The 17235-nt window shown below is 42.0% G+C and overlaps 1 protein-coding gene across 1 annotated transcript; it reads right to left on the bottom strand.

The window, feature by feature from the left end:
* Positions 1 to 4268: 4268 nt before the first annotated feature.
* drc7 (dynein regulatory complex subunit 7) lies at positions 4269 to 15966 on the bottom strand. The gene is made up of 17 exons (XM_085345372.1): positions 15932 to 15966; positions 15321 to 15459; positions 15080 to 15205; positions 14006 to 14200; positions 13762 to 13914; positions 13102 to 13320; positions 12888 to 13022; positions 10812 to 10878; positions 10533 to 10661; positions 10057 to 10185; positions 9149 to 9363; positions 8813 to 9025; positions 8591 to 8701; positions 8371 to 8466; positions 5587 to 5733; positions 4523 to 4662; positions 4269 to 4356 (listed from the first exon to the last, which is right to left on the bottom strand). The coding sequence occupies exons 1-17, from the start codon at positions 15964 to 15966 to the stop codon at positions 4269 to 4271; spliced, it is 2337 nt and encodes a 778-aa protein (XP_085201498.1).
* Between the last annotated feature and the right edge of the window lie 1269 nt (positions 15967 to 17235).

Below are 17235 nucleotides of genomic sequence, written 5' to 3'. Positions count from 1 at the left end.
TTCACAGTGTCCACGGGGCACTCGTGTAGGATGATGGGGGCTGGTGGGGCTGGTTCCTCCTGCAGACGTTCCAGCAGCTGCAGTTCCTCTAACAGCCACTTGAAGCTGACTCAGAAGTGAGTCAATATTTACAGTTTTCAGGGTTTGTGTTCAAACTTTAAACCTGAGGCACTGAAACAAACCCAGGTGTGAATCCAGAGAGTCTCATGTGTGGTGTGTGAGTGTAGAGTAGGTCTGGTCCTGGTCCCTGCCGGCTGGATCGAGGCTCTGGTAGGTCGAGTCTTCACGTGTAGAACCTGGAGTACAGTTCTCGTAGTGGACGTCCTGAAACAGAGACAAACTGTCTTCTTCACATAAAAAGAAGAGACTCTGACTTGGTTAAATCATTTGTGCTGGTAAATATTTCCACGTTGCCTCGTTGAACCTCTCAGACAACAGTGTCTCTGTTTGTTGTTGGAGTCTCCGTCTGGGCGGCCATTTTTGTCACCTACCTGTTTGAATTCACCTTCTTGGACTGTAATTTCTGGAACAGTCTACAAACTGAACCATCACACTGTGACTGCTTTATTTCTTTGTTACAGTAGCAGTCTGTCAACAGTGAGAGGAACCAAAGAGAAAGAAAGTCACCTCCATGTTTGTGCCCTCTGAGTTTCCTCTGGTCCTCAAACCTGTGGAACAAACAAAGGATGTTCCTCTGTTAGAGGGAACAATCATTCAAAGTGCACGTGAGGCTGGAGGACAACAGTAAAGCAGGGGTAACAGTTATGCTGTGAAACCTTTAAACGTCATCCAGTTGAATAAATAGCGACTGTTGAGTCGTTGTGTAAAAAGCATTGAAAACTGTTCCAGTGTTTCTTTTTTGTATACTGTGGGATGTGGATGCTACCTCCTGCTGAAATCTGCTGAATTAATAAACTGTATTTCATTGCAGCTCTTTTTTTTAATTGAACATATGTAACTAATGTGAACATTTGAAAATAATTTTTGTGTCTGTGACACATTGTGAATATGCTGGAAACATAACCTCTGTATTTGCTGTGCTTGCACCATGTGAGGATGAAGACTATCAGAACCAACAGCCCGATGGTGCAGGTGGTTATCAGCCAGTGAGACAATAGAAGGTGAGTCATTAAAAACAATATTAGACTCTGGCTGGTGCTGAGGGTCCACCCCTTTACAAAATATGCAGAAACACACACACCGATGACGGTGATGGAGGCCTGGGCGGTAACCTTGTCCACATCCGTGATGACCTCACAGGAATATTCAGCGGTGTCGTGTAATTGGACGTCCGTTACTCTGAGCGTACCGTTGTCAAAGATCATGTACCTACACACAGACGGAGAAGCACACGTGTACAACCCAAATCCAGAAATGTTGATGTTGACTTTGATGGCAACAACACGGAGATGTTAGAACAGACGAAAGAGCGAAAGTGGGAGGAACATGTTGCATCTCATTGGGTTAATTGCCAGCAGGTCGGTAACATGGCTCGGTACAAATAAGAGCTTCTTTGAGAGGCAGAGTTTCTCAGGGATTGTGATTATAAAAACGAAGCATCGGCAGAGCTGTGCCGTTTCACAACAGTGACTGTTGGTGACACCTGAAAGTGCCCGGAAACAAAAAATCAGCAATTTCTCTAAGCGTGACTACTGAGGCTAAAAGTAATTGCACAAACTAACAGATTTTGAAGGATTTAGCTGAATACTTGGATGAAAATAATCTGACGTTTGAACCACACTAAATGCTGCTTCCTCTCTGGAGATGCTGTCCTTCACTTTCCTGCAGCTGCCTTCAGTTGCTGCTTGTTTGTGGCTCGCTCTGTCTCACTTGTCTCACTTTTGGATGTGAAGCTCTGTGCAGTCAGTTTTGACAGAATCTGAGCCGAGTATTTACACAGCAATATGTTCAGAATGTTCTGAGAATGGACAGAAACAGCGAGTGTGTGCTTTTGTTTACTTTTTATCGACACTAGACTCTGATAGTTTCCGGTCGCCTTGCCTCCAGACCACCTGGTAACTGCTCAGCCGAGGATCTACAGCGAAACAACAGTCCAGGAGGACGCTGGTACCTCGGAGGGCGCGAACGTCCTGGGGACCCGTCAGGATCACCGTTCGATCTGAAAGTAACAGAGAAGTTACGACAGAGTGTTTTTAGCATCTGCTTACAAAGTTTTTCTGTAAAGGCTGCAGTGCTGAGTTGTAATTCAAACTGAAGGTTTATTTTTTGTGGACAACTTAAAAAACAAAAAACACAAGCACTAATTTTTTTATTAATCCAGGAGAAGGTTGAGGCCAAACAAGTCAGACTCTGACTCTGAAAGTTCGGCAGCATCATGAATGTCTGACTTTAATCAAATCCACCATGTAGCTGAAGGTTTGTGCCCATTTTCAGTGCTGCAATTTTTACATTCATGACAGAACAAAGAGGTGAGTGTACTCACAGGTCAGAGAGGAGTGACGCACTTTCATGATGAGGCTCTGATGGTTTGCTGCTGCCTCTCTTCTTCTTCACTGGAAAGCAGGAACTCACGTCTCTGAAAGAGTCCCTGCTCCAAATACCACAGCTCCTCCACGCTCCTCGCCTCTACATCCATCTGTGCGTCATGTGTGTGAGCTGCTGCTGAATTTAATTTTGTGTACCACCTTATATGTTACACATATTTACACTCCTGTTGACATTTACTGTTAAAAAGAAGAAAAACTGATTTGGGTCTTTAAAGTTCTTATTTTCTTTAAACCTGTGAAATACATTCTCACAGTGCAATCGGACTTTTATTTGTAAACTGCTGCACTGAAGGAACAGTGACGTTTATTTATCTTAAAGATCCGTCGTTTCTAACTGACACGGCACAGGGATGCTGGTTCTCTCAGCCTTCTTCTTTCAGCTGTTCCCTTTAGAACCTCTGCAGTCCTCCTTCACCACGTCCATGAATCTCCTCTGAGGCCTTCCTCTTCCTCCTGTCAATCGGCTTCATCTTTAACATCCTTTGTCCAATATGTATGTATTTTTTATTTATTTTTCCCTTTATTTTCAGCCATAGTTTGTAACTATTTGTGTGTATTTGTGTTTTTTGGAATGAAATTCTGGTTGAATGTAACCCTCAGCCTCGCCTCCTGACGGTGAGCTGTCCCTCTGATGTACTGCTCACTCACACCGAGGATCTCAACATCTTTGTGCCACCTGTGGAACTGTATATAGTATTATACTGCTAGCAGGCCTCTGTGCAACTGCAGGAGCAAGTAGTTACAAATAAAAAACAGCATTATAGGAAAGAGTGTAGAAGCAGCATTAGAGTCTGGCTGCAAAGGGCAGCACTAACTGCCACTAACACATCTTGATAAGTATAGATAAAAAAAGCTGAACTAGCTAGAGAGCTTAGCGCATCCAGAGACCCCACATGCAGCCACCCACGTGCATAGAAAATGAGGACATGCAGAGAAGGAGAGATGAACTGATGTGTGAGACCATAAAAGGAAAAGATAAGGAGATGTTTTGATAAAAACTGTGTATGAAGGGTACAGGAACACAGAGTACTACATAACAGGAAAAGTAGGCTCTGAACAAGGAACTTTGAAAAAGTATACATGTGACAGATCGAGGGCCTGCCCTTCAGATCTGCGGGAGGCTTCACGCTGTGAACATCTCCTCTTATACATGGGTAAATAAGGAAGTTCTTGAACTGAGACGCCCGTCTCGAGTCGTGTTTCCGCCGGGTCAGAATCCAAGAATCGGGAGCGACGACAGCTGGTGACACAGCGTCTCCAAACCAAACATCACAGCAGGTCTTTAACTTTCACTCTTGCTGCTCTCCTTCTGTCACAAATCCCTCCTGACACTCATCTCCACCCGCTCCACCCCAAGTATTTAAACTCATCCACATTCACTTTCTTGACTCCTTGAATGTTTCCATCTGTCTCCCTCTCTTTCACACACACGTATTCCATTTTGCTTCCCTGATTATATTTGCTTCACCTGAATCATGAAATCGCAGGACCCCAGAAACCTTATGATTTGTATTTATTTGTTGATTGATTTCGTAGCAACAACCATAAATATCAGATCTAGAGGCAGTCGTGTACAGAGGACCCTCCTGTATGAAGTCTTACACACGGCCTGAAAAATCTAAATGTCAAAAATAAAAAGATGAAGAAAAACAAAGCAAACAAAAGCAGACACGTGTGTAGTTGTATCATTTGGTTGTGTAACGAATAAACACCAATATTTGTTTTTACTGTTAAAACAAAAAGGCGACAGGTGTGTGCGGCTCAGCTGTCCGTCAGAGAGGAGAGCTTCAGTTCCTGGCAGAGATCCTCCTGAACATCCTTGTGTGTCTCCTCTCCGCTCCGCATATCCCTGAACACACACACACACACACACACACACACACACACACACACACACACACACACACACACACACACACACGCACGCACGCACACACACACACAATAAGTTTGTGTTTTTAAACGTGAATCTTTGGGTGTGTCTTGGAAAATTGGGCTGAGGTGGGTGTGGGTACATGTGCAGCTGCTGCAGGGCGGCTTTAACTTGGCTTCTTATCTCGTTGCAGTGCTGCTGCTGGTCCCGCTCCCGATGTTTTCTCAGTTCGTCCAATTTCATCTTTAACCCCTCCTGCGTCTTCTCCACCTCTGCTATGTCCTGAACACACATTTTTAACAACCATGTCAGTTTGTTTGAACCCTCGCTGCTTCTGTTGTCACCATTCTGACTTCCAGCCACATATTATTGTTGTACTTTACTAGAAGAGCTTTGTGTGACTCACAGTCCAAACAGTCCTTGTTTATCTTGCACAGCTCTTAGTTTATCTGCCTAAAACAAGCTGTTATAGCCTTTATCTTCTGTTAAAGCAGCATGCCGGGTCACATGTTCAGTTTGGCACATTTTTACCCCAGATTCTGGATCCTGTTACATCAATGGACAGTATGTACTTACAAATCTAACTAAAAGAAAACACTGATGTACATCAAATGACTGTTTTAGTCTGAGATGAGACGTTGTCCAGGGTTTTATCAAAGGAAAGAATTCTGGCACCCATCGAGAAGGTTTTACCGTCCACCAAAGGACAAGAACCTGGACGGATTGTAACAAGTTTCTGCAAAGTGTATTTACCCGAATTTACTTATCAAACATCCAAAAATAAAAATGACTTCTATGAAGCCAGACAACAGAACCATCGATCGTGGCTCAAGAGTTGGGAGTTCGCCTTGTAATCAGAAGGTTGCCAGTTTGTTTGGACAGTCCCGGTGTTTGTGTCCTTGGGCAAGACACTTCACCCGTTGCCTACTGGTGGTGGTCAGAGGGCCCGGTGGCGCCAGTGTCCGGCAGCCTCGCCTCTGTCAGTGCGCCCCAGGGTGGCTGTGGCTACAATGTAGCTTACCATCACCAGTGTGTGAATGTGTGTGTGAATGGGTGGATGACTGGATATGTAAAGCGCTTTGGGGTCCTTAGGGACTAGTAAAGCGCTATACAAATACAGGCCATTTACCATTTTACTATACAGGCCCACCTGTGCAGCAAACAAGACTGGTCACCCAGAGTCACTGTGTGAGGCTTCACTGGTACCTTCATGTATTGTTCTTGAATGATTTTGATTTTCTCCTCTGTTTCGATGTCAAAATATGGATTCAGGCCTTCCTTCTTCACATCTTGGTCTTTGTCGATCTCCTCAGACAGATACTTCTGCAAAATGTTTTTAAGTTCACCATTTTCCTGAAAAAAAGCACAAATAGTCAAAAGGATTGATGCAACAAGAATCATTTAAAAAAAAGAAAATAAACTGCAACAAACACCTGAGATAAAAAAAAATAACAAAGAAGATCAAAACCTATAACAGCAGCAAGAGATTTAGACAATATTACTCCAAATTAAAAGACATGTTTAATTTTTTAAAATGCTGTTTTGATATTAAAGAGGTTCCACAGATAGACAGCGGGCCTCATCCATCATCAAACTCCAGAGCTGAAAAATGAAACCGCCTGAGTATCAAAAGCTGCAGTTCCTCTAATGGCCACTTGAGGCAGACTCAGAAAACAAGTCCGTCCCCAGACTCCACGTTTCTGCCTTTGGTCCTTTTCTCTGGGAGACCATCTCACACTGCTTCAGTAACGATGAGATCCAGGCTCTGGTGAGGCCAGTCCACTACTGATAGTGACCCACTGGGTGATTTCCTCCCCACCTATGTTGTTCCTGCACTGGCAGCATGTTTGGGTTGATTGCGATGCTAAAAAATAAAACTGTTGCCAATCTATAGTAATATATAGCTCTCTTCACAGCATAAAAACCACAAAGTGCTTCACAGAAATACAAAAAAGCCAATGTTAATAAACGAGTCTTAAGCTGCTTTTTAAAAGAATAAATCCAATCAAGGTAATGATGGCGGGAGAGCATTCCACAGCCTGGGGGCCACCGCTCTAAAAGATCTCAAACACCACTGGCAAAAAAGCAGCTCCATGCCATGACAGAGCCTCCACTGTGTTAGGTGGAGGTCTAGATAGGTGGAGACTGTTGTGCTTCTCTCCGGACCTTCTCTGTACTGAATGACAATGAAGAATCTGCTTTCAGCTTCTCCCTTGTTGCAGGGCCACATCTGACCCTGCCATGTGACTCACCACCAGTGTTGGGAAGGCCTATGCTGTTTTATCTTGTGTTCTTTTTTTAATATAGGGCTGTTTTAATTTTTATGTATTATGTGTTTTATTTATTTTTTATTTATTCTATTGTTTTTAACTTATTTTCTGTACTTTGGTCCTGTGCTGCGTATTTTAAAGTGCTTTATAAATAGAATTGGATGGGAAGTTTGTTTTAAAATGTATTCCACTACAGATTACAGAATACATGCCCCAAAATGTATTTTGTAATGTATTGAATGTAGTATTGGTATGTGATTTATTACTATTACTGAAGGTTACTCCCCAGGCCAACACCAGCTAGATTTTTAAATCCTAATATAAAATGAGTAACAGTAGCGCTGACATTAGGTAAAGCTGCAGTTTCATTTTATTTTGGTGTATTTATCCGCGACACCTTAAAGGCTCCATGAAAATATTGTCTTACATTAAACTGTCCGTGGCACAAAAAAGGTTGAGGACCGCTGTGACAGAGGACGTGCATCTTCTTTTTGTTTTCATGTTGTAATTTATATGTTATTGTGTTGTGGTTTGCAGTATTTTGTGTTGTTTCACTTTAAATTTGTTTAAAAGGAAAAACCTGAAAATTTAAATAGTTAAAAGTTTAAATGTGAATAGTTGTTTTTTGCATTATATAGCTTATTTATTACATTTTATGTGGAGTAAATAAATAAAAGTATATTCACGATGGCCCGTACAAACTCCAAAATACGTACAAATTTGAAAACACAACAGCAGTGCTCCAGGACGCTCGGGCGCAGCGTTGAGCTTTTGTTACCTAGTGGCTACACAAGCCAGGAAGTACCAACGACTGGATTTGGTGTGTGGTAGTAACAGGTAAATGAACATTTTTAATCATTTGAATATGTGTGTATAAATACACAAACAATGCATATTGCTTTCAGTTATGTAATTGAATTTGATCTAGGCAGCTCTGTTTTGGAAGTTCAGTTAACGCTGGCAATGTGTTTTGGAGTTTGTCTCTTGGGGCCACTGCATTTATTTATAAACATATATAAATAAAACCACATTTTTTTAAACTTTAGTAATTCCTTTTGTGCATAATTGTATATTGTTGTTGCTAATAAATAAATTAAAGCAGCAAAACAACCTGAAGAGTCGGTTGGGAGCCGAAGGAGCTGGAATTCACATCACTAGTACAGAGATCTGTATATATGTGAACATTTACACATTACACACTGAAGTTCTGAAAGCCAGTCACACAATCTTGTTCAACAGATCATTGTCTATTACACATTAAAAAAAAGTATACCAGGAAGTTCTTAGCCATGAACGTTTATCCAGATTCAAGCCTGAGCACAATCTGGATGTAAACTGATTGTGTTACTTGTACTTAAGAAAAAATCAAACTAACAGATGTGAATCATCTGGAATCTCGAGGGACCTGGTCTTCTTTTAAACAACATTTCTGTGTGTAAATATTTGTAAAAGTCTTTATTTGATATATAATCTACTAAATTTTCAGTGAGTCAAATGTTTAACTTTCTTAAAGTAGTCGAAGATTGTAAAAACAGCTGTTAGATATCCCCTATTGTGAAGGAGGTCGAATGTTGTGTGAAATCCAAATAAAATACAAATGCATTTCACTGGGACATCTTGCTTTGAATTTGATGGCAGCAACACATCTCAAAAATGTGGAAGGGGGGCAACAAAAGTCGGGGAATGTGAGCAGCAGAGAAAGAAACAGCTGGTGTCTCACCTTTTTCTGTTTCCTGCTGTGGACGAGGGCAGCTGCTCGGCTCCACAGCTTCATTTCTTTAGTCTCCTTTTCACGGAGGGTCACAACGTCTCTCATCTGTTCACACATCAATACAGAACATCTTTAACTGAACTTACAGGTACTTTTCCTCATTACCCTGGGAAAACTTTAAGAATGAAGGCGTTGTGGGGACTACTCTTTTAATCCAGGGTGTGGTTACCTCTTTCACCGACCACATAACATGATGAGTCACCTTCTCTTCAACCTCCATCAGTTCCACCAGCATCTTATGCAGGGTTACGGCTGTAAACGGCTTCGCAGATAGATCCACCTTAAGTATCAGTGGAGTGCATGAACCCAGAGGCAGATTAGAAGCTTTTAGACTGAAAAAATGTAACTGTGATATCTGCTGTATGTATTGTCATGCATTTGCGACGTGTACCTGGAAGGTGGAGATCATGTCAAGAGAGATTTCCTGTGCGTTCCTTTTTTCTGAGCCCAGTGGCTTGATGAAGCTGATCTTTGAAGGGATCAATCGGTCCTCCGTTAAGTGGTAGTTCAACTCAATCAGTTTCTCTGGTATCAGGAACACTCGCTCAGCCACGTCTTCATTGGCTGGTTTGGAGCCGTTTCTATGGAAACGCTCTACCACTTTCTGGATGAGCAATAAACAAAACAAACCAAACACATCCACATAAGCATCCTGTGGCTTTTAAAAACAAAGCAATCTTTACGAAGATTTACGAAGTGATCTGCGTGTTTGTTTCCTGTCATTTACCAGTATGGGCACTTCCTCCATGTGTGAGTTCTCGCTGAGCAGCTGGATATGTTTTTTGAAGTAGACGTGCCGGTAATGGAGGAAGTCGCTCCGGCCTTCGAAGAGCTCGATTAATTCTTTCGGCGACAGCACCCTCCGCACCAGGTCGTCAACGCGAGCACCGCTGAAGTGCATTTCAACCTCAGTGCCCACAGTAAGTGATTTGACCCTCAAAACTGAACGAAAAAGAAACACACCTACTCTCAGCTCACTCGTTCATCACTTCTCTGACATTATCATTTAGAATGAGTCACTATTTTCCTGCTCACTCCAAAGCTGCTGAAGGCTCACACATGGAGCAAGTGACAACGTTCAGTTGCATGTCTGAGCTGCTTGGGAGCTTGCAGCTGACGCCAAAACTCAGTCATAGACTGTGTAAAAGACAGACATCGCCATCATAACATTGCCCACTGGACTACGAAGTCCCGTACTGAGAGCTCGTGATGAACACTGCTGTTTCTGTTTTGGGGGAGGGTATGACCATCAAACTGCATGCTCATTGGCTAACGACAAGTCATTCTGGAATGAGTAATACCCCCGACTTAGACTGATGGTATAACACATGAAGTCTCTCTTTGTCTGTTTGTCTGCAAACTCCACAATCAGACGCTGAGCAGCTAAAAAGGGCCCACCGGCTCTTATCTATATCACAGATTATGACGCCATCGTGTTACCTAGGATGTTCAGCCTGAGCCGAGCTGTAATGTTAGCTGAGTCAAACTTTCTTAAACTGATGATTTCTAGAATAAAACAGCTGCTGGTGTTTGTCAGATGTATTTTAGGTGCCTTCGGCTGCACTGTATTAAGACCTAACATGAAAAATGTTACTACACAGCGCCTCTGAGGACGGCTGCAGAAAGCCAGCTTACACAGCAGGTGACGTTTTCTTCCATGTCTGAAGCGCTCTGTGGTGATCTTATTGATATTGTCCACCTCCTTCTCCTCCAGGAAGTCGCTCCTGCCTTGATACCACTCCTTCACCGTGGCGACCTCAGTGCCTTCAACGCACACTCACAGGTTACTCATTACAAACAACACAACCATAAATCATCTCACTAACGAACTAAAAATATAAAAGAAGTTGTCTAATTTATTAAAAATATCAAAAACTACATATTTTACAAACCAACTTTAAAAAGATTAGTACACTGAGAAAATCTCAGAAATCTGAGAACGTCTGAGGAGTGCATGAGGAGCGCTGCTGGGAGACGTTCCTGCTGGAGAACTGCACCAAATCGATTGAGAAAGATTTTCCAGAAACTCATGAATTCCCCTTTTTTCCTTGTAAAGAAAAGCACATTCACGTCTACATGAAGACAGAAAAGCGTGTTTCTCTGGCACTCACAGCCTCGGTCTTTGTATTTGATCAGTCGTGTGACAACGCCGTATAACCTTTTGGACGTGGCAAACCTCTCCAGCTGGGCTTGTTTGTAGCGGATCACCTTCTTTCCTCCTGGCCAGCGGTTCTTCAGGGCTGAATAATAAAGAAGAGGCAGTATTTGTGCAGGTTTGACAGCATCAGGTGACGTCTGTTTGGGTTCTAGAGGTTAAATCTTGAACTCCTAAAGCTGAAGTAAAACTGGTGAACAATGTACAAGGTAATGTTCGTACAAACAGAGCCTACCTTCTGCTGAGATGGCAATGTAGCTGACCCAGGATCTCGGCATCTCCAAAACTTTGGGCCCGCCCTCCTTCGAGACAAAGAAAGTTCAATTTACATTTATTGTATTCACAGTAAAATCGTGTTTCATTTGCTGGAGCTGGAATCTAAATTTTAATTCACAAAATGACCTGAATCAGTTCGTCTCAGGAAACGAATAGAAATGTACTAAAAAATAAATTAAAAGAAGTGAAATGACAACACAGAGCTGAAAATATCAGCATAACTTTTGCAGCACAGGACACCAGCGTTTCACTCTGAGTCTATTTTCGTTTAAGTGTTTAAATTACTAATGTTGAAAGAAGAACTGTTGTTAACAGAGTTGTTGATAGCAGGAAGTAAGTGTGTACTAACTGTTTAAGAGCCTCATCCTTTCATTTGTCATTCAGACAGAGAGGTCAAATATTTCCTTTAAATTTCCTTTAATGAAGTAAAAATGCACGATTGTCTCGGTCCGGGTCGGTGACCCAGTGTTTTCGTTTTTGTACTTTCACTTTTGATTTTATAATGAATTATGAGTGCGTGTGTTTTGGTTTCCCAGTGTTTATTCTGTGCGCCCTCTGTTTTGTGTCTAGTGTAGTCAGTGTGTTAAGCCCACGTCTCTGAGTCTGTGTCTTTGCGTGTGTGTGCTTCCTGTTTTACTTTGAAGGTGTGTGTCTGATGTCAGTGTGTTCACTTTACGTTTCCCCTGTCCCGTCATGTCTGATTACTCCCAGCTGTGCCCTCCTCCTCATTCCCTCGTTATCCTCTGTGTATTTTAGCCTCGTGTTGGCGTCTGTTAGTTGCTGGTTCGTCTGCGTTATCTCCGTCTGTCATTCTGTGTATTTCCCTGCATCTCTGTTTCTGTTAGTTTTCCCAGTTTAGGTTTTGTTTAGTTTCCATTCTCACCCTCACCGTGTCTGTTTGTATCACCGTCTGATGAATAAACTCACTTGCATCTGAGCTGCCTGCATCTTGGGTCCTTTAATAATCCACACGATGATGTGATCTTACAGTAAAGTTTTTTTTAATTTACAATGTTTTTAAATACAAACTGAAATGAATTACATCAGAGTTAAAACATTAATAAAAAAATAAAGCTAATATGTTAATGTGGTGTAACTCTGTTAGGTTCATATCTGACCAACCAATCAGTATTTGATCTGTAATTAACTGTATTTTCTCGTTACAGACAGAATACAACTTTTTTCTGGATGTTTGAAAAAGGTCAATCATTCTAATTTTACACATAAGAAGGCAATGCCTCTTTAAAAGTAAATATAAATTAAATATCAAAGATTATGTGTAAAGAAATTAACATTATATTGTTGTATTTATTGTTAAATCCCAAATGAGGCATTAGGCTCCACCTCCTCTGTCCTGATTGGGTGATCAGTCATCAGAGCGGTCTGTGGAGCGATTTTGGCTGCGTGCCGACTCACTGGGTTCTGCGGGCTCACGCTGCTGTGATTGTCTCTGTGGGCTCCTTTTGTTTTGTGATCCCTCGTTTTCTCACGTTTATGTGCTCGTTAGGTAGATTATCTTTGTATATTTGATTTTCTTTGGAGTTAGGTAAGTTCCTTTTTTTTCTATTAGGGATTTAGAAAATAAAAGTTTGTTATATTATAAATGTCAGTCTGAACCAGAGCTTTAAATTAGGAGGGACTTTATGTGAGTCCCTCTTAGCCCGTAGGCTAGCCAGGAGACGTAACATCATGAATCTATTTACAGCTTCTACAGCAGTATTTTGACTTCTTCTGGGTGGTATATGTGGTATTTTTTGATGATAATAACTGTGGATCAAATATACTGAAATACAGCTGACCCCTGCTCCATGCTTGTTGCTGCTATTTGTGTATCACAGCCTGGAAGCACATTTTAATGCACCTTGTCCCCAAAGAGCCAGAGATTTTCTTGATTTCTGATTTTCCTTTCAGGACATTAGGGCTTATATGTATGAAAGCTAGAAGAGCTCCAGGCCTGCTGAGGAGAACATACAAATTTCAATCAGCTAAGGTTTTTGCTTTCTGACACCCAGAGAAACACACATGCATTCGGTACCTGCACCAGGTTCCCTTTGCCCATCACTTTAGCCTCTTTTCTCTTCAGGACTTCTTGAATCAGTTGCTTTTTGCTTGATGCTCCAAACAAGACTGGCTCCCACGTTTTCAAATCATCCAGGTCAAACATCATGTCCTACACACGCAGAATATTTCATCAAACCTGCTCCGTTCTGCCTCTGCTATTTTGACTCTAACCGTGCACATGGACTCACAGCACAGCCGTTACTGCAGTCCTGCATGTTCACAAAGTAGTTGAGGTTGTTCCACACACTCTCGATGCCCAGGAAGTTGTCACTGTTGGTGGGGTAGCTGATCCCGGTCAGAGGGTCGATGAAGACGTTCTCCTGGACGTCCCGACAGCCCGACAGCACGAGCACCCAGCAGTGCACCCGCAGGCCTCGCAGCGGGTCGGCCAGCTGCCGATCTTTCTCCTGCTCGCACAGAGAATTCATAGTGATGACACAACATACACCATCATTACTGATCTTCAGTCAGAATATTCAGTGAATTTGTATAACACTTCAAACCAGTCTCACAAAAATCCAACAGAAAACACATGAGATACATCGATGAACATGAAAAACGCAAAGGAGGAAAAATAGCTACAGTTTAAAAGTCAAATTAAATTATGTAAATGCTTTTATATGATCTTACACTTAATTTTAATTAACAGAAAGTAAAAGACAGACAAGCTTATGTTAAAGGCACCCAGGATGAGCTGCTGTTGCAGGGTAAACACCACCTCGTCTTGTAAACAGACGTTCTTACATAGATCCTGTGCATGTGACTCTTAGCCTATAAATGTCATATCTCATGAGAGCCTTTATTGCAGCATAGATGCAGTCGCTCTTGTAGAGAAAAGATCACTTTACCTCTTGTTGTTTTTGTTTTACAAGCAGCGCAGCTTCAGCCTCCTGCTTCTTCTTCTCTTGCTCGGCCAGAAAACGACTCTTGAGCTGCAGCTGCAGCTTCACTGAGTATTTATCATCCTGGTCCTTCTGTTCTGGGGTCACATCCTGCACAGCCTGCACGCAAACACACAACCAAGAAGTCACTTTCACATCTGGCAGTCAACAATCTGATTGTCGACCACATGTGCACGCTGCACGCACTTACCTTGACCTCGGGGTCCAGCAGGGGGCACTGCTGCATGCTCTGATCGAGCAGACACATCTCTTTGACGGCGTAGCCGCTGACGCAGTAGGCATCGTAGTCTTCGCCGAGCAGCAGGCTGCACAGCAGAGTGGCATACTCAAAACACGTGGCTCTCTGACTCTGCAGCACCGAGGTGGGAGAGGAAAGGACCTTCGGCTGCAATGGGAGACACGCACAATCAGACACACACTGAGAGAAGGTGCACGCATGTGTGCATTTATTGATGTGAATGTGATTATGTTCTGCAGCCTTGTTTCTTTTGTCATCCACCATCTTGAAAAGCTGAAACATGTTCAGAACAATGACTGTATATAAAAGAAAGAAGAGCGTCTGACAAGTGAAGCTGTGGAAAACATCCTGATTCTCTAAAATCTGCACTTGAGTCTCTCAGAGGCATGACAGTCAGGTGAAGAGGTCCAGATGCTGCACAGGAGCAGTGGCTGTTAGCACAGGCTGGGTCACTGTACTCCAAATCTGAGTTGCTGTTTCTTTTCTATCAGCTTAAAGCAGTCTGAACTTTCTCCTCTGGTCTCATCTACAAGGACCGAGGAAGTCTTGACCATGTGTTTGTCTGACATGGAGCTGAGCAGGTGAGAGGCTGCTGGGTGTAGATGAACTTTCTTTGCCTTCGGGCTGAACTCTCCCTTCACCTAAACACTCCTCATCCCTGCAGATGCTGCACCGATCTGTCTGCTAAATGATCTCTGTTAGAGTACAAACAGAACCAAGTCCAGCTCCAGTTTCAGCTTCTCAGAAACACGTTTCTCTGAGTGTGACATCATCAGTTGCTGGTCATGTGAGGTGTCTGCATACAGACATGACAGGATGACGCGCAGTTAATGTGCAGCTAAACACAAGCAGCCTGTCATATTAGAATTACATTATATGCAATAATTATCTGAATGATGAAAATTACGGTTTCACAAATCAGAAACAGCAGAATAAAAGAAGTCCTCTCTAACATGTGCTTTAACTCTCAACCACAGAATACAAAAAATATTTGGTTTGCTCCTAAAACTCAAACATTTCTCTGACCAGCTCCACGGGCGGATCCAGAGGGACCAACGACAGGAAGTCGGCCACAAAAGAGGCACAGCCCTGCCAGTCGAACAGTTCACAGTGGATGGTCGGCGTTGGACGAAGAGACGTCGACACAAACTTCTGAATATGAGAAGAGACAGACGGCGATGCAGAAAGTATTTAGGGTGTTTGCAGATGTGAAGGTCCGATGGGATCTGTTCTTCAGAGACAAAAAGGTTGAGTGAGATAAACCTACCTTTACTCCACATTCGTTTACAGGACAGAGCAGCAGCTGTTTGCGGTCAGGACACAAGTGCGAGTACTGACGCTGGAAGTTTTCTGCGATGGCTAACAGTCGAATCTCTTCTGGAGAGTTGCTCCTGTAGGACTTGGGCCTGAAGAAGGAGAACAGGTGAAGACGACCTCAAAGCCACCAGCTTTACCCTACAGTGCTTTACATTGTAGGGTAAAGAGCCTACATTAACCCCTGAACATCTAATGTTTCGTATTTGAGCTTTTGAGACTTCTACATCATTGGTGGGAATTTTTCTCTCAGAAAAATCTTAATAAATTGCAGAATAGATTTCAAACAAAACTAAACCTCTATTTTAAATAAATTAGATTTTTCTGTCAGTTATTTCATGGTTCAGACTTTAAAGGGGTAATCAAGAGAAAAAGAGAAAAGCTAACAATCAGACGACCCTCTGTGAGCAAAGGCTTTGGCGAGAGTGGGAAGGAAAAACTCCCTTTTAACAGGAAGAAACCTCCAGAACTCCCTGACAGTCTTGTCTAGACAACTAGCTCTTTGCTTGTCTTGTATTTTCTTCAGCTGTGTGTGTAGTTTTTGAATGAGTGTAAAGAACTTACAGAAGCTTCTCGGAAGCAGCAACTTGTTGCTCCATCAGGGCTGTGCTCCTCCTGGATTAAGGTTAATTATGTTTATGTGCGCCTGAAGTTTGCACATAAACACACACATGAAAAAAAACATGAGAAAAGCACACCAGCTCCAATGCTGTGGAAGAGTTTACCTCCCCCACTACGCAGCTTAAAACACATCTGCTTAGACAGGCATCTGGGTAACGTTCATGTGTAATATGTTTTATTTGATTTTATACCTTCTTTATATTGTTATACTGCCTGTTTGATATGATTTTACATTCTCATATGAAGCACTTGTAATAGCATCTTGTCTACTTTTTTTTTTAAAACAATTTTGCCAATTAAAATAATTCAATCAAATTCGATCTTGTTGTCAGTATTTTCTTATTGTTTAAAAAAAGAGGCTAAAAAATCTTCTGTAAAAACAAACTTAAACACAACTTTAAAATGCCAGAGTTCTGCTCTGGAAATGAGTAGTGCGTATTGAGCTGGACAACACCTCATTTACTTTTAAAATGTAAGGAAACTTTGAATACAATAAATAGTTTAGTTTCATGGCGGTGTCCCTGCTGTCTCTGGGCATGTTATCATCACGTGGGTAGAAGCATCTGTTTGTGTGGGACCTTCTGGCCACGCTCTGCAGCTTCGGTGCGATTATATAAAATGTTTTCAATTATTTTTAAGAATAAATGGAAGCCAACAGTTCTTGTAGTCCCCCCGTTATTCATTAATTCCACTTTTCTTTATTTAAAATGTCGTTTTGAGTTTTTATCAGCTCTATATTTTTATTTTTCTGTGTGTTTTTCAAAGATTCAAGATTTAAGTTATTTTTTCTTTGAAATAAAATTCACATCTATTTCCGTTTCAGTTCAGTTTTAGTTCCCTGTGGTAACCATGTCTGCAGTCCCACATACAGAAGTAACCTCGTTTAGAACGTGCTTTTTAATTTCCGGTAACTATCAAACTAAAGTGAGAAACAAACAAACTTTTTGAAAATTGGATAAACTTTTTCTCACCCGGGCTCCGCTAACTGTTTTTAGCTACTTCACATCCGTGACACTCACTCCTCACTCGTTGTCGTTGCCTCGTGTCCATGGTAACAGCCACACGTCACGACGTGAAGGTAAGCTGCATTCAATTACCCTCGGAGTTAATAGGCTTAGAACAGAACAAAACTTCAGAAGATTTGAAACAGAGATGCCAAATTTATTCTGTTTCCTGGGCCAGTTTGATCTGAACTCAGTATGATAGTCAAGCCACTCCAAAATCCTCCCTTTAATTATATAAAAGTA

Source organism: Diplotaxodon limnothrissa, linkage group LG20, assembly GCF_057381915.1.
Source record: "Diplotaxodon limnothrissa isolate DT_005_m linkage group LG20, D_limnothrissa_male_GT1.1, whole genome shotgun sequence".
Classification (NCBI taxonomy): Eukaryota; Metazoa; Chordata; class Actinopteri; order Cichliformes; family Cichlidae; genus Diplotaxodon; species Diplotaxodon limnothrissa.
The sequence above is the reverse complement of the archived record's forward strand: the minus strand, read 5'-3'. Positions and strand labels throughout refer to the sequence as shown.

Bases quoted from the DNA above. Each gene is read 5' to 3' on its own strand.
- drc7 (XM_085345372.1), bottom strand. From the start codon at position 15,966: ATGGAGCAACAAGTTGCTGCTTCCGAGAAGCTTCT. The intron at 13,023-13,101 runs GTGAGTCCATGT...CTGCGTGTGTAG, and splicing joins ACTGCAGTAACGGCTGTGCT to GACATGATGTTTGACCTGGA. The intron at 4,357-4,522 runs GTACCCACACCC...GTGTGTGTTCAG, and splicing joins GCCCTGCAGCAGCTGCACAT to GGATATGCGGAGCGGAGAGG.